Raw genomic sequence first — 21,866 nt, forward strand, 5'->3', positions numbered from 1 at the left:
CTTCTCATGGCATATAATGTACAAATTAGGATCATATCTATGTAGCACTTTACAACTTTTTGTAACAACTACAGAGTAGGGCGCGTCTAATAGTGTCACCAGAATAAGGTATCCAGCCTCTTCATGTACCATAGATCATTTTGACTATTTACTTGAACCCGATCCACTCTTATGTCTCCACATAAAGTTTAAGTACTCATACAATAGTCATAGGTCATAGTTTATTGGATTTAGACTTTCGTACAATTTATGAAATCAATAACAAGTATATTGATTATAGAAAATGTTTATTATTTTACAAACTACGAGTTTTTAAGACATAATATGCGTTAACTTTGCTAACAATTCATGTGGAATAATGAGCTTACGTTGATCAGCATTAAGAATCCCCGCTAACCTTATATCATGCGTTATTTTGCATCAAAATGTCTATTTTGTAGTTGTCATAGGAACAATCGCATGCGTTGATCCTAAACCATCGCAAAGTTGATTGCATGCGTTGATTTTAATGAAGACAAGTTCGTCGTATGAAATGCCGCAACTACAGAGTGATAGCCGTGATAGAAGGTTGATCGCAAAGTGGGTGGAATGCATTGATACTTCAGAAGAAACAATCATGAATGCGTACCTCGGGCTCGAGAGTGTCAAAGAGATAAGATCATGATGATATTTCACCCACCGCGTCAGTAATGGCAGTGATTCACAGCGGGATTATCAAAGCTGTCCACGTTTGAGCTCTATAAATAGAGCCTTGAAGCCTAAATTCAAAGCATCCGGGACTCTGCCTTGGGCAGATTCTTGTGATCATAGACGAGAGCATGAGCAGAAATTCTTTGAGAATTCTTCATTTCCACAATTTCCTCTGATTGACGACCGAAGCATCGTCGAAGATAGAGATTGAGAGAAACTACTTCACCGCTCATCCATTGCACCACTGCCAGCCTTGACACACATCTGATGAAAGCAAGAGATTGCTTACATCTAACCTTCCACCTTTCTTCTCACCTCTGAATTGTATTACATTTTGGCTTAAGACATTAATACATTTTGTAATCAATGCATCTCTTTAATTCCTTCAACATCATTTTCATCACTTTCTTCTACTTTATTATTTTTTTCTTTCACTGCAATGAGTTAAGCATAGATTACAAGAGTTATCGCAAACTCAATCATGGCATAGAGATATGACGCATGTAGCAAACCACCGAGAGGTGTGCGTTGCGCGAGTATAATGTATCAATCCCGTTTGTTTAGTGCGAGGCTACACAATGCTTGTCTATGAGCAGAGTAGCTATAACAACTGCCGAGAGGGTAAGTAGTGAAACTCACTAAGCAAAGTAAGCGGTGTTCCTAGAGATAGGAATAACCTTATGCTCAATGCAACCATGCGTTATAGAAATATAAAGCATGTGGCTGACCATCGAGAGGTATGCGATGCGTTAGTTGGCAAGTTGGGATTATCCTTGCAACCAAACTTAAGGACTTGGTGATATCTCCTCCACAACTCTATTTATCCATGCATATCATTACGTGTTAACAGTTGTCGCATCTCTACCGATTCTCATAGTCAAACTTCAAATTTTCAGTCTGTTTATGTAGGAGTAGAAGTAGCACATACTTAATCAACTTTTTTTCTTTTTCTTTTTATTCTCTACCTCAAACGCATTACTTTACAATCATCTTTCAGTTGCAAGTCCTCGTGTTCAACCTCGTATTATCTCGAGAAACTTGTGATCTCGTTATACTTAACGAGAGAGCAAGAAAACTTGTGATGGGAACGCATGGTCATCGCATACACGATTAACGCATAATGCATAATGCATATTCTTGATATTAACACACGATCATCGCATGACCATCAATGCACAAAAATTAACGCATATTAGCAGAGCAATTAATCCTCATTATTTATCCTACAAATGCATGTTTCATTTTACTGTTTTTGTTTCCATAAAAATTGAATATCTAAATACAAGGCGTTCACACGCTTCCACGGGAATTTGATTCCTTCAAAAGTGACTTTATGTTCTTTGGTATCAACTATTAAGGTTGATGCCCTAAATCTCGTAGGGTCCTATAGTTTGTAAACTTTGTATGAACAAACTCTTATGTGATTAATAATATATGAATTTTATTCACTTTGTATATAAAATATGTGATATTTTAGTTGCATTAACCATAAACCAATAAACTAACATCCAAGGTTATCATTGCAACTTAAACATATATGTGGAGACATACAGGTGGATCATGTTTAAATGATAACCTAAATGGTCTGTATTATATGGATAAGGCTAGATACCTTATTCCAGTGACACTACGAGTATGACCTGCTTTGTAGGTGTTACAATTGTTGCAAAGTGCTACAAATGAACTAATCCTGATAATTCATGTATTAGACATGCGAGCAGGGATATTCTATACAAAGGAGTTTGTATAAGACTAGGCCACGAAATGTTTAGTCTCATTATATATCACCATTCATAATAGAGTATTACATTTCACCAGGATGACCATAGGTAACATGACCCGAATCTTGAGTGAGTTGTGAACTCCTGCCTATGAGGATGGTCATTTGATTTGTATGGGTGAGAATGGCCAAATCGCCGACTCAACAAGCCTACCATTTTTAGGGTTCATCTGATTGGGGAGTTGGGAACACAACTACACAAGATGGAATTCACTCCTTCCTCGAAGTAGGGATAAATAGATAAATTGCTTCCTTAAGAGCTGATTTCGGGTCTTGAACAATGTGGCGCCATACCCTCTCTTGGCCCGAGAGAGGTTTAGTCATAGTAGGACTATGACCTATTGTTCGTTAGAGCAATCAGTGGTAAGGAGTTAGATGTAACTACGGGGCAAAACGGTCATTTGGTCTAGCTGTACTTACGAGCAATTTGTGAAGGGTCATTGTACTGTTGATTGGTTATATCCAATGGACAAAGAAATATATCTGTAGTGTAAAGAATGCAGTTGTTGGTCTTTAGTGGAGTGTCCGACAGTTAACGAATGGTGGATAATGTAATTAAAGAGTTTAATTAATTATTCATATACTGTTGAAGCTTCAAGCTACAGGTCCATAAGGTCTCCTTGGTAGCTCAAAAAGATTTAGTTGATAATTAGTTTTTGGGTTAATTTGAATTATTCAAATTAATAAGAAGAATTTAATAATATATGATATAATTAAATTGTTTCAATATGATATAATTGTCATAATATATTTGATACATTATAGTTTAATGGGAGAAAATATATATATTATGAATATGATTCATACTTGTTAAATTTAAATATGATTTATATTAAATAACATAAAATAGAGAAAAAAAACTATAGTTTATATTGTATGTGATACAGTATTAAAACTATAGGTTATATGTTATATTTGATATAACATATAGTTTAATATAAATATAATATGATAATTAGTTATCATATTTATTTATATTATTTTATTATTTTGAATAATAACTTCCCTCTTTTCTCTCCAACCACCTTAGTGGGTGATTATTGTTTTTGTGGAAAAAGGAATAAAAGAAAATTGGGTTTCTTTTCTTCCTCTAGGGCTACAACTAACATTGGAATTGCAAAACGATTGAGTTTATAGAAAAGTTCTGTTTGTTCCTCAATCTTCTTCCTCCTCCATCTAAACTCTCACATTTAACCAAAATAGTCAGAGTCAATCACTCCTGGGTTCTCACCCTGAGAATACCAAAGACTCATTGTGGTAATGTCCTCCTTGGTACGAGAAATTTTTGAAGAAGGTCTTCAAGAGTTGCTATTTGTTCAAGGTACGTGACTGTTCGAGAGAGTTTAACGTGAAGAAAGGTACTTCAAGGGTAATGTATCTTAAAACCTTTATTTCTTGAAAAAGCATGTTGTAGTTTATCTTTAAATGCATATCTACTGTATGTTTACTTTAAATTTAGTTTTCAATAATTAATGAAATTTAGACGATCCGCTTCCGCTCAGGGATCTCTTTAATACGAGTTCTTTCATCAATTACACTGGCCAATAGGCCCCAAGCACCCTGGCTAACCATCCTTCTAGCCCTTACAATTAAGACTACCCTCGGCGAAGTCTCAATCTTAGCCCTTCTAATCTTGAAGCTAGCTCCCACAGGCAGGCTAAAGACAACCTCTTTACGAAAACAATCTATGATGGCATGGTTGGCAACCAATCAACCCATACCTAAAATCACATCAAAATATGTCATATTCATGACTAACAAGGTTACATCTAATGTATGCTCTGCTATCACAAGCTAACATGTTTTTACCCTCTATGTCACATGAATAACATCTCCAAATGGAGTAGAAACTGACAATACATAACACAACGACTCTATTTCTATACTAGCATGCTTCACAAACACAGACGATATGAATAAACACGTTGAACCAGAGTCAAACAATACAAGGGCATAATGTCCCAGAATATAGAGTGTACCTGTCACCACCGAGTTTGACTTTTCTGCCTCACATCGAGTCGTGGCATAAACTCAACCCTGTTGTTGCTGTCGGTTTGAAGTCCCTTATTGTGAATTCGATGGTCGACCCTTACAACCCCTAGAACCATTACTAAGGCATTGCTCAGTCGTATGTCCTGGCTGCTTACACCGGAAGCAAGTCCCTATACTAATCAAACAACATTCCTAATGACGTTTCCCACACGATTTGCACACAAGTCTGTCCCTCCAGGCTCTTTCTAAATTAAAAGCTTGCTGTTTGATGTGCCTTTGCGGTCTATCTGTGTTTTGCCTTTTCGATGGAGGCTCTGAAGCTTTCTAATGTACTTTTCTCTTTTGGCTCGAGGTGGGTTCTACTGCCAAGGACTTTAGAAACTCTAACCTTGATGGATAGCCTACTTATGCTGCCGCATGAAATGTTGTTGTATAGATGGTAAGTTCAAATGCTTGCACCTCGCACCCCATCTCGAAGCCCCTAAATAAATCTTTCAGCTTTCTTTACTTTAGTAGACATCAAATCGGGGGCGAAACAAGACAGTCTACCAAACTTCTACTCATACTCTTCCACCATCATGATCCCCGACTTTAGGTTCATAAACTCGACCTGTTTATTGTATCTCACGTGGGTAAAAAAGTATTTCTCATAGAATCGTTCTTTGAATTGGTCTCACATTGCCTGGCTTCTACTGACATCTACCATTCACTCTACTGAGCGCCACCAGCATTTGGTGTTATCATTGAGCACAAATACGGTGCATTACAATTTTTGCTCTTCCGAGAACCTCGTGTATCAAAAGATACCTTCTATGGAAGATATCCACAACTCCACCTTAATGGGGTCCTTCAGCGACCCATCTAATGTCGAGGGATCATAATTTTTAAAGTCCCACAAGTGCCTAGCCACAACACATAAGCATACAGTCATAGTCTTAAATCATGCTTTAGAGGTTTCAAAAAAAGAGTCTTAAAATCCATCCATCAATCAAACATTGCCACATCACAATATCTAAATTTCCATGACATAAACGTAGGCTTCCATAATTCCACCAACAACCCAACAAGCATGGCATAACATTTCAATCTAACATACAAAATGCAATTTCATATTTAACTCCAACTTGGGTTCAAGGGCAAATTGGTAGTAAGTAGCTTACGTCAAAATCTAGCATAAATAATTTAATCTCCCCTCTTTGCTTTGAGAGATTTCGAGCCTGAACCAAAATCAATTTACATTTTCAGGCGAAAACCCCAACAAAAGAAATATCCAAGAATCCTCAGATCAACTACCTAATATGTAGTGACTCCCAAATACTTCCAATTGTCAAACAATAAACTCAACCTTATGCATGACACTTAATTCCAAGGGTTAAAACATAATTTCCAAAAACCCAAAAATCACAATCTTACCCACAAATTGGACCGAAAACGCTTTGGTTTCACCGTCGAAGCTACTGGATAGTGCCGAAAATGCGTCAAAACTTCGATTTGAACATCAACGCATCATGGGTATAACTTAAATAAGACCAACCCAGTGGGCATTCAAAACCCATTCAAGAAAAGCCAAATAAACTTCAAATCTCACCCCAAAAATCCAAGATTCCGACAAACGGAGGAGTTAAACAAATGACAGTGGCATCTTCACCGCGTACGGACCTGCAGGGCTGACGACCGTAGCTGTAAAAAAATGATCGATGGAGTCACACGACTAGAGGAACGTGTCGCCGGTGGACTTGTGCGATGCGACTTGCTGGAAGAGCGACTGGAGACAACGTCGAGCAAAAGCGCGGCTTGCACGGCTGGAGCCGTCGACTGAAGTTGCCGAACGCGAAATCAATCGAACGCTTAACGTCGAGCGTGGCTTTCCGACGACCCGAGGGTAGCAACGATGACTGACGACTGGGAGGAAGCCTGATTGATGCTCATGCGAGGAGAAGAAAAAGAAACAGGGGGTTTACCAACGATCACAAAGGGAAGAAGAGAGAAGAAGGAAAATATTTTCCTTTATTTTTTCTCTACATGCAAATTGAGGCCACTTTAACCCTAAAACTCCCTAATAACCCCATAATAAAACAAATTAAAACTGACTTAAGTCCAAATCTCTAAATATATATTCTTTTAAATCCCAAAAATTCAATTCCATTTTTTTTTCTTTAATATCTAACAATAACATTCCAAATTCATAAATTAAAATTACTTGATGTCACATATGCACTTATTCCATATGTCTTAGGTTCATCTTCCCCATCCCTAAAAAGAAAATAAAGAGACCTCTGTAACTATCCAAGTATGGATGGTTTGATTTTTCACCTCTACAAACATTGACTTTTAAAAGAAAAAGTTAACAACACTGAAAATAAACTATAGAAAATTAGAATTAAAAAAAAAAAAAAAAAAAGTCCGACCCGAAGCCCAACCCCGAAACACTATCCAAATTCGGAATCGGGTCATCTAGCTTTCTAGGGTTTAAGCCATTCACTGAATTTCTCTGTAGATTGTCAATCACGAAGACGATGACCTCCATGGCTGCACTCTCAAGAAGGCTTTGCCGCTCTCTTCTGTCGAATTCAAAAGCTTCTCATCACCATAACATCCTCCCCGTAACCTATTGCACTAATAACCTTTCCTTCCGCTCGGTATCAGACATCACTGAGTCCAGTATTGAATCGAACTTGGATTCGGACTCACATTCAGTAACTAATCCACCTTCTCTCTCACCCTCCTCGTCTCAATCATCAACCCTATCGAGAACGATCTACAATCGACCTCTGGAAAATGGCCTCGATGCTGGTGTTTATAAGGTAGGTTGGAAGTACGAGGGTTTTGGGACTTTTTGTTCTCGATGTTTGGTTACTTACATTTTCATCTTAATGACATTTCTTGTTTGCGTGAAGGCTATATTGGTGGGTCAGGTGGGGCAAAGTCCACTGCAGAAGCGGCTGAAGAGTGGGATAACAGTGACGCTGTTATCAGTTGGAACGGGCGGTATTCGTAATAATCGGAGACCCTTGGCTAACGAGGAACCCAGAGAGTATGCAAATCGGTGCGCAGTTCAATGGCATCGGGTTTCGGTTTATCCTCAGAGACTGGGCGATATTGTCATGAAGCATGTTGTGCCTGGGTAAGCATTTCGGTCCATTTACCTGAGGTACACGGAGATAATACCGTAGAAATTTGTTTGTAGTCTGCCATCAATTGCCCTGAGCTTCTTAATTGCGAGCTTATGTTACATTAGTAAAGTGGTGCGAAGCTCCACTTAATTGAAATACAATTCCAAACTGTGCCCGTTATTGAGTTTGTAGTTATCTTGTTTTCTGGTTCATGTTATCCTGTTGCTCACACAAGATATTTCACTAGTCTTAGTTTCCTCATTTCTTTGTCGCAGCTTCATATCTACGGTGTAAATTTGTCTTTTTCAGTTCAATTTTGTATTTGGAGGGGAATTTGGAGACCAAAATCTTCATTGATCCAACCACCGGTCTTGTTCGACGTATTAGAGAAGTTGCAATTCGTCGCAATGGTACACCAGCTTTTGTTTTTCATTCACCCTGTTTTTTGAACATATAGCTCCTCATGTATTCTTGCTACTTAAACTACATACCATCAGTGTCATGTTTAATAAAAAAATTTCGGTAAATTTTGTTCTGAACTGTGATGAAGGTACAGCCTCATTACGATGTAAATGTCCTTTCTTGGACGTGATATATATTTTAACTGAAACAACACTGGTGGTCAAATACTAATATTGGGTTTCTGATTTTTGCATTTCCCTTTTCTTGTTTCGTGATTTTTCATGGCCTGATCCTCGGTAAACCCGAGGGATTATAAAGAATTTGATTGCTTTTGTGCGGCTTGGCATTCATGCATGTTGAAATTAAATGCCCCTAGGATCACATCTCCATTGATAAAGTTTGGTTGTCATGTAGGTCGCCTTCTACTTTTGGGGAAGGGAGAAGGTGATGCTCAACAGTCCACTCCATCAGAATTCAAAGGTGTTGGCTATTACTAAGAGATGATGTTTGCAGTTCTGTCATCTAAAGGTTTGAATCACCCACTTTTCTCTGTAAATGCTGTGATTTCACTTCAAATTAGTTGCAACAAGGCATTCTGTGGTAGTTCCCTTTTCCCCACCCTTTGTTAAGTGACAAATATCTTTGATATTTATATGATTTAAATGAATTTGATGGAGAGAGAATTGGAATCCCAAATTCATTTCGCTTTTTCATTGCAACTTATTTCGACTTACTGGTTCTTTTGTGATGCTTTTTTTATGCTTGCCTGTATAGTTGCAGTGGTCATGGGCATAGTTTCGGTTAGACAGAGTGAATGCTGGCTTTTTATGGAACAATACCAGTATTTTTCAAACCGCAAGACAAACTCTGACCAATTGCTAGAGGCACATGTATAAGTAATGGAGCCACATAAGGTAAAATTAAAATAATACGGTAGTTTTAAAATATAAAAATGTTGTACTTTTGAAACTATTAGAAAAATATTGTTGTTTTTTTTTAATAGGTCGAGGGTTCAAAAATTAGACCATGTACTTTTTTTTATATAATAATTTAGAGATCGAATGTTAGAAATTCGACCTCTTTTCTTTCTTTTTTTTTTTTTTTTTTTTTTTTTAATTTTCCATTTTATAAAAACAATTTCTAAAAATATTTTATTATTTTATTTAAACCTTAAAAAGAATAAATTAAAAAAAAATATCTCATAAAAATAAAAAAGTGTGAATTAAGATCTCATTTATATAAAACTAATTACAAAAATCAATGTGTCCCACAAGGCGGATATCGTCGATTTCGAGCTGGTTGTCGTCGTCGACTTCAAATTTAAGGTTGCTCTGGTTCTTCTTGATGTTGCTTTAGTACCTCTGCAGACGCTTCATGATATAAATATTCATTATGCTTTCCACGACCTCGATCACGTATGAAGATGAAGGATCAGTCTCTAAATCATAATGTCTTGAGCCAAATGCTGACATCATCATCATCGGACTAACATAATCAGTTTGACTCTGCATCTGCATCACATGGGCAACTCTTCCACATTATATGCAACCTCATCAAACTCATCGTCTTCCCGTACAGGTCCTCTACGTCTAGGAGTTGGTGGAGGAACAATAGGTATATCGTACATATAATGTATCTTCTCCATATAACTTTGGTTGTCTTTACATATAGCAAGAACTTGGTTCGGATCATTTGCAACATTACGGAGTAATAAATTTAAATAAAAATAATTAGATAATATTCATTCATTTACCAGATGACCCACAGCTGTTCCCAGACGAGTGACGTAGCATCTTGAGATATTATTATACCAATGAATGTAGTCTTAAGTGACATCTCTATTAATCTGTTCAATAGAAACCTCCATTGCAATACATCTTGCACGATAGTGCCATCACACAATCAAATGTGCAATTTTTTCGAATCAATTTAAGTCGATATCATGCAGTAGCGATTCAGTATTACAAGGTGGTGGGACATCTTGCTGAAAACCGAATTGTCTCATCATCCTATCAAGAAGATGCCACTCACCAATGGGAAAACATATGAGAAGACTCATCGTTCGTCATATGTTTTGACCATTCGTACAAAAATTGGGTAAAGTATGCATAATACAAACACAAACTATTATATTGGAGAACATTAAAAACAAATATAAACATGTATCTGTACTGGCTGACTACATGTGTGGCAGTCCTAGTCACACCAAATTTGTCTCTCCACCTAAATTTTTAAATTGATAATTTAGAATCTAAATTAACTAGATCAGTGATAAAAATTAAATTGAATTAAAACAACATACCGAGAACCGTAGGCTCGTCCATCTAACTTAGGGGCATTAACATGTTGTAGCTATGAAGCCATTGTTGAAAATCGCTCTCAAGCCTATAGTTGCAAAAGTATGGGAGGTCCAGCTATCTCTCGAACTTCAGGTCTTGTTACTTTGCATAGTTGTACCGCCCCGCATCATAGAGGTTAACTAATAGTGGCAGAAACATCAAGTAAATAAAATGACTTGATTTGTCAGAAAACAGACTTCCACTCATCATTTGTAGTATATATGCTCGCGCATATTTTATGACGGTTTCCTCGTTTGCATCATCTGTGAGCTCACGGAATTGTGTTCCTAACCATATCAAACTTAACCTCGATCCTTTAATTTTGTCGGCAGATGGGGTCACACCGAGGTACAGTTGACATACTTGTGACCAGTCATCGTACATCACTCCGGTGACCGGCTCACCGTCAACAGGTAACCCCAGCAACACTTCTATGTCTTGTAGAGTGATAGTGTACTCTTCAACAGACATATGAAATGTATGCGTCTCAGGCCTCTATCTCTCGACCAAGACTGTGATCAGATATTAGTTCAACTGAATAAATCCCAATCTGGCAACCTCATAGAATCCAAATGTGCGCAGTAGCGATAGTATTTGAGAGTGGAGTAGGATAATGCACTGGAGAACTGTCTCTCGACGCCTGCAAGATATTTCTCCAGTAGTACGATCTCGCCATACAACAGATGATCGATGAATGGACTGGTCGTACAAAACATCAGGATCAACAGGTAATGGGTTTAAAGTCATGATTTGAAAGGAAAAAAAATATAGACATCCTAACCTAGAACCATCAAGATCATTAAGGTTTATGTCATTCCCTATTTCGAATACACAAGCTATGAACTTGATGTTCTTAATTGTAATGTCACTGCCAAATTTAGTGCATTTGTATGTAAATGTAAATAGGATATGGGTGAATATAAACTTGAATATATCATGTAGCCAGTTTGAAGATCCAACTGAATGTATTGATCCTGATCCGGAGTTAGTTGCATCGCCATGTGATAATGAAGATATGGCGGCTAACAACTGTATAGAGACTTCAGAATTGAAACGGATAATGAATTTGAAGAGTTGGATTTCGATGGTCGTGAACATGAGTTACTTTCAGATACATTCAACGACTTGGATATGAATGTATTGGATAGCATTCGAGAACATGACCCAATTGTAGCCCATGTGGACGTTGACAATACTCAATTGTATAAAAGGATGATTTGTCAAGACACAGGAATGCAACAACACGCGGTCAAATGTTTTGCAATAAAATGTCACGCACCATATGAGGTTGTTGAATCGACAACGACGATTTAGACAATTCAATGTAAGAAGTAGGAGAAAGATTGCAAGTGGGGACTTCGTGTAATAAAGAAAAAATCACATGGCTTGTTCGAGATCACTAAGTACGATGAGCAACATACATGTTTTTATTCAGAACTAGGTCAAAGTCATGTGCAATTAGGTTCATCAATGATTAGGTCAAAGTCATGTGCAATTAGGTTCATCAATGATTGCACTTGAATTCTGTGATGCCGTAAGAGAAAAACCATATATCAGTGTGGCACAATTGCAGTCCGACATCAAATCAAAATTTGGATATCATGCTCCTTACCAAAGGGTATGAGAGGGCAAAAGAAAAACGTTAGCTAAAGTGTTCGGTGATTGAAATGAGTCTTACAAATTGTTACCTAGGTGATTGAAATGAGTCTTACAAATTGTTACCCAGGTGATTGGAATGAGTCTTACAAAGGACCACCATCGTTTCTACTGACGATAACGACATATCGTCAGCAACTTTAATAAAAAGTATAGATTTAATAACCACTCTCCACATATCGACATATCGTCAGCAACTTTAATAAAAAGCAGAAACGATGGAGAGTAAGTGTTTCTTTCACTCTCCATCCTACACGTGTTTCGGGATTGGTCTGCTTAACCATATACAACCACATGGGTAACAATTTTTAAGATTTATCCCAATCACCGAACACTTTAGCCAACGCTTTTCTTTTACCCTCCCATATCCTATGGTAAAGAACATGATATCCAAACTTTGATTTGATGTCGGACTGTAGTTGTGCCACATTGATAAATGATTTTTCTCTTACGGCATCACAGAACTCTAGTGCAATCATTGATGAATCCAATTGCACATGACTTTGATTTAGTTCTGAATAAAAACATGTATGCTGCTTATCGTACTTATTGATCTCGAACAAGCCATGTGATTTTTTCTTTATTGCACGAAATCTTCACTTGCAACCTTTCTCCCACTTCTTACATCGAATTGTCCAAATCGTCGGTGTCGATTCAACCACCTCATATGGTGCGTGACATTTTATTGCAAAACATTTGACTGCGTGTTGTAACATTTCTGTCTTGACAAATCATCCTTTTATACAATTGAGTATTGTCAACATCCACAGGGGCTACAATTGGGTCATGTTCTCGAATGTTGTCCAGGACATTCATATCCAAGTCGTTGAATGTATCTGAAAGTAACTCATGCTCACGACCATCGAAATCCAACTCTTCAAATTCATCATCTGTTTCCGTTCTGAAGTCCCTATACAAGTTGTTAACCGTCATATCTTCAGTATCACATTATTCCGAATCAAGATCAATACATTCAGTTGGATCTTCAAATTGGCTAAATGATGTATTCAAGTTTATATCCACCCCCTATCTTATTTACGTTTACATACAAATGCACTAAATTCGGCAGTGACATTGCGATTGAGAACATCAAGTTCATAGCTTATGCATTCAAAATAGGGAATGACATAAACCTTTTTTATCATGATGGTTCTAGGTTAGGATGTCTATATATTTTTTTTTTCTTTCAGATCATGGCTTTAATCCAGGACCTGTTGATCCTGATGTTTTGTACGACTAGTCCATTCATCGATCATCTGTTGTATGGCGAGATCGTACTATTGGAGAAATATCTTGCAGGCGTCGAGAGACAGTTCTCCAGCACATTATCCCACTTCACCCTCGAATACTATCGCTACTGCGCACATCTGGATTTTATAGGGTTGTCAGTTGAGATTTATTCAGTTGGACCGACATCTAATCACAGTCTTGGTCGAGAGATGTAGGCCTGAGATGCATACATTTCATATGTCTGTTGAATAGTGCACTATCACTCTACAAGACATAGAAGTGTTGTTGGGTTGCCTGTTGACGGTGAGCTGGTCAACGGAGTGATGTACGATGACTGGTCACAAGTTTTTCAACTGTACCTCAGTGTGACCCCACTTTCCGACAAAATTAAAGGATCGAGGTTAAGTTTGATATGGTTAGGAACACAATTTCGTGAGCTCATAGATGATGTAGACGAGGAAACCATCATAAGATATGCGCGAGCATATATACTACAAATGATAGGTGAAAGTCTGTTTTTTGACAAATCAAGTCATTTTGTTTACTTGATGTTCTTGCCACTATTAACTAACCTCTATGATGCGAGGCGATATTCGTGGGGTGGAGCATGGTTGTATAGACAACTATGCAAAGCAACAAGACCTGAGGTTCGAGAGATAGCTGAGTCTTTCATACTTTTGCAACTATGGACTTGGGAGCGATTTCCAACAATGGCTCCATAGCTACAACATGTTAATGACGCTCAGTTAGATGGACAAGCCTACGGTTGTCGGTATGTTGTTTTAATTCAATTTAATTTTACATCACTGATCTAGTTAATTTAGATTATCAATTTAAAAATTTAGGTGGAGAGACAAATTTAGGCTGACTAGAACAGTTACACATGATCAGCCAGTATAGATACATGTTTGATCTACTTCAATCTGATCATGTACATTACACTGAACCTAATTGATTATTTTATACACATTTTTATTGTATTTGTAATGACAATCAAAGCTATATGGAGGAGATACATTATATGTACGATATACGTATTGTTCTTCCACCAGCTCCTAGACGCAGAGGATCGAAGATGATGAGTTTAATGAGGTTGCCCATAATGTGGAAGAGTTGCCTCCTGTGATGCAGACACAGAGTCAAACTGATTATGTTAGTCCGATGATGATGATGCCAGCATTTGGTTCAGGACATTATGACTCAGAGACTGGTGCTTCGTCGTCATACGTACATGGTCGGGGTCGTGGAAAGCATAATGAATATTTATATCATGAAGCGTCTGCAGAGATACCAGAGCAACCTCAAATTCGAAATCGACGATGTTCGCCTTGTGGGACACATTGATTTTTGTAATTATTTTTATATGAGATATTTTAATTTATACTTTTTTATTTTTTATGAGATATATTTTTTAAATTTATTCTTTTTAGAGTTTAAATAAAATAATAAAATTGTTTTTATAAAATGGATTTTTTTAAAAAAAGAAAAAAAGAAAAAATGTCGAATTTCCAACCTTCGATCTCTAAATTATTAAAAAAAAAAGTATAGGTCGAGTTTTGAATCCTCGACCTATTAAAAAAGAAATAAAAATATTTTTCTAAATAGTTTCGAAAGTACAATATTTTTATAAATAATTTTTAAAATTACCATATTATTTTAATTTTATCGCAGTTTTGTCATATGAAGAGTTGAATCACCCACATTGCTCTGTAAATGCTGTGATTTCACTTCAAATTAGTTGCAACAAGGCATTATGTGATAATTCTCTTTTCCCCCCACCCTTTATTAAGTGACAAATATCTTTGATATTTATATGACTTAAATGAATTTGATTGAGAGAGAATTGGAATCCATTGCAACTTATTGTTTTTCAATTGTGTGGACGACTGTTTATTTTTTCTTTGGTGATTTTTTAATTTTAATTTTTATGCTTGCCTGTATAGTTGCAGTGGTCATGGGCATAGTTTCGGTAAAACAGAGTTAATGCTGGCTTTTTGTGAAACAGTATCAGTATTTTCAAAGGGGAAGACAAACTCTGACCAATTACTAGAGGCACATGTGTAAGTAATGGAGCCACATAATGTATGAGTATGAATAGGTAGATTGAAAATTGAAGTACCAGTATATGAATATTTTTTAAAGAAAAATACAGAGGTGATTTTAGGTTGTATCATTTCTTGCAATCCATCTAATTGTCCAACAATACGGGATGAAATTAACCCGAATTAAGTTTTTTGTTTTGTTTGGTGTTAAAAGTTCATCCAAGTAGAATCATAATGTTATGTACAATTGGCTCCTTAGCTTTCATTTAGCTTTGAACCTTTTAATACATTAATACACTTGTAAGCTCAAGAGAAGTGTATACTTACAGACATGAAAAGATTTAAAGAAAAAGATGTTTTCTTGGTTTGAAAAAAAGTTAATAAAAAAGCATCTGTTTCATTTTGTTGATTTGTATTACTATAATCCATTTGATAATCATTTAGTTTTGGTTTTTAATTTTGAAAATTAAATTTATAAATAATTCATACATCCTGCCACATCCTTATTTTATATATATATATTTTTTAATTTTTTTTCCTCAAAAAATACTTTTTTGGTCTCTAAATTTTGAAGAATATATGCATTTAGTCTCATATTTCAAATTAGCCATTTTGATTCCCGAGTTCTCGAGAATAGATTTAAAATGTCTCTCCCTATAAAAAAAATTATATTTAATTTAAAAAGAATTATAGATCTTGACATAGCAAGATGACATGGAAAAAATATATTTTTAATCTTTTCGTTTCTTTCTCTCTCCTCTCTTCATCCTATCTCTTCTCTAATTCGAGTGGTCTCTCTCCTCCATCTCCATTACCATTTTCAGATCTTTCCAATTTATCTTTGTCAAAACAATCTCAACAGAAAGTTGCAGAGGTGCCATCTCCGTCATCTTCCTCCAAAATCTCACCATCCCAACGCCACTTTCTAATGCACCAGAGCCAACGTTGCTGCTAGTGATTTGAAGTAGGGGTGTTCAAAAAATTCGATGACTCGAGAAATTCGATCAACGCAATCCAATATGTACGGTTTGGGTTTAGTTATTGATACATTTGGGTTGGGTTTGGTTCAAATAAATGAAAACTTTGTGGATTTGATTGATTCATGAATTCACACAAAATAACCGAGCCAACACGAACTAACCTGAACTTATTATTAATATTAAAAATTATATTTTTAAAACTTTTCAATACAATTATATATACATATATTAATTTCAATTTTACTTAATTTCATAATTTTTTTATATAAATTATTTATTATCCACCAATTATTTAAATTAATTTTTTTAACACTATGGAAACAAGTTTTTCATAATATAATAAAATTGATTTGTTAACATTATTTCAATATATGAAAATAATTAAACAAGTTCTTTTACATGTTAACATGTTACTTATTTTTAAAATAAAATTTAAATAATGACCCAAGTAACCCGAACCAACCCAACCCAAATATTTCAGTCGGGTTGGTTGGGTTCATTATTTAATAAGAATAAGCAAGTATGTAGCAGTAATTACACTGACATATGAAAAAAAAAATAGCAAAAGATGAAGTACTTTTGAATCATAGCAAAATGCATAAATATCATGTCAGTGCAACTTTTTGAAATCTTAAAATGTCTTTATCATCTTTTTTAATTGCAGTGTATTAATTCGATATCTTTATTAATGAGACTGTAATTAATTGTTCAACTATATATCACAACAGACTTTCAACACCAACTAACATCATCATTTCAAGCGGATAATTTTCCATGAATCTCTTGTTTTGAATGTTTGTACCTAATTCAATAGTTATTTCAAATTTTCAAATCTTGTACATCAACTAATTTTCAAAACTTGTTTTGAAATTTAAAATATCATATTATATTAATTATCCTAACTGAGATTTTTTATTTTTATTATACTTTCTATTAATCTTAATCAAGATTCACGGGTTTAAAATTATTTTGAACATTATATTTATCATCCTTTTATTACAAACATAAAATATTATAATACAACACGTAGCCTTAACTTTCTTCATCCTCTGTACTGAACGTTTTCTTCTAATGGTTGTTCAACGATTAAGAGTTCTATTCAATAGTAAGTGGGATGAAAATAATTACTATCATGATTTCCAATTTATTGAAATTTATGTTGCTTCGAACACATCTTTTAAACATTTTGTTGATCTAATCCAATCTAAGGTTTTTCCAACTTTTGAATATATTATTTCTTAATTAACAATGTATCGGATGGTTGTAGAAATCCTAATGTGATTAGGATCGTGGAAGGCATAGATGTATTATGGTTGTTGTCCTTTGTTTCAGATTCCTCCTACAATGATGTTTGTGTTTGTAGTTGATCATATTTTATCTTGTCAATCAAATTATGGAATTACATTGTATATTGGGTCCAACAACAATGAAATAGGTTCCTTGTCCAAAATCTCCAATAACACGTCTGATATCATTGGCCTACTAGATTTGGATTGTGTGCTGTAGACTTCATCATTAAGGAAGGTTCTATTTTTAACAGCAAGGATGATTTAAAGAAAGTTATATACTTGCTTGCTATTAAACATAGTTTTGAACTTAGGATTGCTCGCTCGAATCAAACGTCTCTTGAACTTTGTTGCAAAGACACTTAATTGTAGTTGTGATCTTAGGTCGTCTATTTATTAAAAAAAAAGTGGTTTATGGATTTTTCATAAGTTTAACGATATTCATAAATATTCTATTGACATTGTTAAGGATGCTCATAGTTAGATGACTTCGTGGATAGTATCCGAGTGTATGAAGTCCTTTTTAAATATGAATTCCATGATCTTATGTTGTCCATGTGATGTCATAAGTTTCATGAAAAGACAACTTAGGTTTAATATGAGTTATGATAACACTTTGAGAGGCTGCAAGCTTGCATTAAATTCAATTCAAGGTACTCCGAAGTCATCATATGTTCTACTACCTACATTCTCTAATGCTTTGATTGAAACGAATCAGGTGGATTTAAAATAATAGTTACAGCGTAATTAATGATACGTTATACTTATATAATGTAAAATGCAGTTAATGACCTATTGTTACTCTTACTTTAATTTTGTTTATAGGAACTTATACAACACAAGAAGTAAATGATGATGATCATTCCAGTACTATTTTATGGCTCTTGCTGCTTCAATTCATGCATGAGAGTATTGCTTTCCGATTGTATCAGTTGATGGTACAACTTTGAAGAACACATTTTTTTGGTACTCTAATATCTGCATGTACATTGGATGGTAACTCACAAATTGTTCCCCTTGCATTTTCTATTGTTAAATCAGAGAATGATGATTTATGGGGTTGGTTTTTTCGAAATTGAAAAGATGCTTTTGGTGAACGTAATGATCTTGTAATTGTGTCTAATGGTCATAAGAGCATACCAAAGGGTATATGTGTTGTGTACAATTCAGCCAAACATGTGGATTGTTTACTTTTCACCTATTTAGGAATCTTAAGAAAACTTACAAGTCAGCTACAATTGAACGACCATTCTATATGTGTGTTAGGGCCTATACAACTCTTTGATTATGAATATTACATGAGGCAGTTGGATGATATATCACCTTTAATTAGGCTTAAATTAGAAGATTTAGGCAAACATAAAAGGTGCAAGACATTTTGTGTAATAAAAAGATATACCTTGATGACCACAAATATATTTGAAAGTATGAATTCTTACCTTAAGGAAGCGTGTGAGTTACCTATTCTTGGCCTTCTTGAATTTATTTGGAGTTAATAATTCTAGTTTTCAACGTTCAGAACTAACCTCATATGTAGATGACGTGCTTCAAACATCTTAAGGGATAGTAGGCCGATGGATGTGAGACATTTGCATTTTGTATGATGTTTAATTATGTATATGTCACTTATATTAATTAGTTTAATGTTTTCTATTACAAATATATCCTATTATCCAACATGAGTTTGAAGTCGATGACAAAACCAAACAATTCCTGGTGAACATCCTCAACTGCAATTGTTCGTGTTGCCATTGGGATTTAGACCTTATACCATCTCCCCATGCTTGCATTGCTTTGTCTTGTAGGAACCTTGGATTAGAGTCATACACATATGATTTTATCACATTTCCAATTTAATTTCATTATATAGCAAGGAACACATGGTCGATTGGTAATGTGCAGCAATTTTCAAGTCTCTGTAATTTGAATGATGACCTCATTCGTCCTTCTAAGGTCAAATGGCCGGCTAGAAGACCTAGGAAAAAGGGAATCCCATCATACTTAGAGAATAGGAAAACAGTACCTTGTACTCGTTGTGTTAGTAGGGGTCATAATTGATTTTAACCTAATTCATTGAACTTATAACCTTTATAAAACAAAAAATTTGTCAAAATCCTATTTCGTTTGCATTATGACGAATTTTATTAAATATAACGTTTATATTAATCTAAGTAATGTCATACTCAATACAAAGTTCATTTTTCATCTAATTATAACGCTTATAATTATCATACATGGAAAACAAACATACATATTCATTTCTCTACATCATACATTATAACATTCACGGCGTATGAATATGTTTACTCAAAACATGCATTCAACTTTTTATCAATATATGGGAATGACTAGATATAAAATAGAATCACATACTTCATTTCACTTCATTGGTAGGATAATTAAAAGGAAACAAAATAAAATGACCATAAAATGCATTAACTGTAATTAAAAAGTCATTTAAAACATAAATTAAGAGGTTGGTCTAAACAAAAAACATAAATTCAGAAGTTCCAATTCTAGGAAACTTTAATCCAAAACATATATTCATCAAAGATTACATTCTTTTACGCTTGACTCGAGTGAAGATCAAAGGATGGGTCATTCTCGTCAACATATTCTTTAGATTTTTTTTGGCATTTTGCCTTTCACTGCATCGATCCATATACCGGTCATTAGTGTATATTTATACCATCATTCAATGGGGTTAATTTTGCAGCTTTACATCAATCCATTTTCTCTTTTTCCTTCTCTAATTCTTCTATAGTCGTCCCCAATTATTAACAATCAGTAATTAATTCAGTCAGTATAATATTGTTATTTATTTCTAGAGTATCACTTGTATAAAATTACATTTTAATTACAAAGGCTTACATGTCGTAAGATGATTTGTGTTGACTTCAAGTTTATGTCAATCATATCTAACATTCTTTTTTAAGGAATCGAATTCTCATGGAAGCGTGTGAATATCTTGCATTTAGACATTCAATTTTTATGAAAACAAAAACAGTAAAATAAAACATGCATTTATAGGACAAACATTAGAACAAAATTTTAAGCATGCTAAAAAGAATGAAGAAGAGAAGAAATCAAAACTCATTTTTGTTGATTCTTCTAGCTTTTCTCTTTCACCGTTATCAACGATCTCGAACATCTCTAATGAAGAAAGATACCACCAACAAAGTTACCTTGCTATTCTCTAGGATTCCAAAGAACTTGGAAGAGTGGTCTCCAGGAACTTTTGAGGAGGAAAAGAGTAGAGAATTTTTATAGAGAAGTTAGAGAGAAAGTGGAGGCTTGTGTAATAAAAAACTCGCTCTTGCCCTAAATGGGCCATAAGGATATATTTATTGTTGGAAATGTCCTAAAACTCGTAGTTCGTAAATGTCAACATATTCTATTTATCAATAAAAGTATTATTGAGTATTTTATTCAATAAATTGTTATTGATATTGCATTCTGTTATAAAAATCCAATAAACGAATCCATGGCTATAAAATGAATACTTTAACTTTATGTGGCGACATAAAAGAGGATCAAGTTTTAGTATATAGCCAAAATAATCTATAAGTATATGGATGAAATTTGATACCTCATCCTGGTGACACTATTGGATGCGGCCCATTTTGTATACTGATACAAATGATGTGATCCCAAAATCGTTCATATGGAGATATGTGAGTGGGGAAATCCTATGCAATGAGTTTGCATAAGACCAAACCTCGAAATAGTCACTTTCTTTATAACGACCGTTTACTGTTAAAACTAACTATTTCAAACTCAATGACCTAGGGTAACTCGATCTTAATCCTGAGTTAACTATGAACTCCTGTTAATTTGAGATTATCCTTTGATCGCATAGGTGAGAGTAGTCCAACAACACTGCTCACTAAGCTTCCCATTTTGGGGATAAGACCGGATAGATAGCTGGGGACATAGTTCTGCAAGATGGAATCCACTTTTACTGAACTTAGGGTAACAGATAGGTTGCTCTCTTAAGCGCTGATTCCTGGTCTTGAACAATGGGGCCCTATCTTCTCATGATCGAGAGAGACATGGTTTAAAAGTAGGACTATAAACAAAATTGTTCAATAGAGGATCTGGGAGCCTAAAGAGCAAGATGTATTTACAGGGGTAAAACGGTAATTTTGACATAGCTGTAAATACGAATGACCTGTGAAGGATCAACTTACTGATTATGGTTAAAATGGATAGAAATATACCTACAGTGAGGAGAGTGCAACTATGAGCTATAGTGGTGTGTCTCGATAGTTAACGAATATTGATTAATTCGGTCTAAAGAGTTTAGCCAATTAATCTCAAGTTGTTGGAGATCATAATCTATAGGTTCATAAGGTC

At 35.0% G+C, this 21,866-nt stretch overlaps 1 protein-coding gene across 6 annotated transcripts; it reads left to right on the forward strand.

Annotated features, from left to right (window-relative positions):
* The first annotated feature begins 6,926 nt into the window (after positions 1-6,926).
* On the forward strand, positions 6,927-15,164 carry LOC120082559 (single-stranded DNA-binding protein, mitochondrial-like). Of its 6 annotated transcripts, none has more exons than XR_005483222.1 (6): positions 6,927-7,266; positions 7,360-7,586; positions 7,885-7,985; positions 8,392-8,505; positions 8,752-8,891; positions 9,252-9,790. XR_005483222.1 is itself a non-coding variant. In XM_039037790.1 (5 exons), exons 1-4 carry the CDS (start codon positions 6,979-6,981, stop codon positions 8,472-8,474), a joined length of 699 nt encoding a protein of 232 aa, XP_038893718.1. In that variant the 5' UTR covers positions 6,927-6,978; the 3' UTR covers positions 8,475-8,505; positions 15,146-15,164. The 6 variants fall into 6 exon arrangements, 4 of the variants coding, with proteins under 4 accessions (XP_038893718.1, XP_038893716.1, XP_038893717.1 ...); XR_005483223.1 differs by having other exon boundaries at positions 8,758-8,891; positions 9,252-9,789; XM_039037790.1 differs by lacking the exons at positions 8,752-8,891; positions 9,252-9,790 and adding an exon at positions 15,146-15,164.
* The last annotated feature ends 6,702 nt before the right edge of the window (positions 15,165-21,866 follow it).

This window comes from Benincasa hispida, chromosome 8 (genome assembly GCF_009727055.1).
Source record: "Benincasa hispida cultivar B227 chromosome 8, ASM972705v1, whole genome shotgun sequence".
Taxonomy (NCBI): domain Eukaryota; kingdom Viridiplantae; phylum Streptophyta; class Magnoliopsida; order Cucurbitales; family Cucurbitaceae; genus Benincasa; species Benincasa hispida.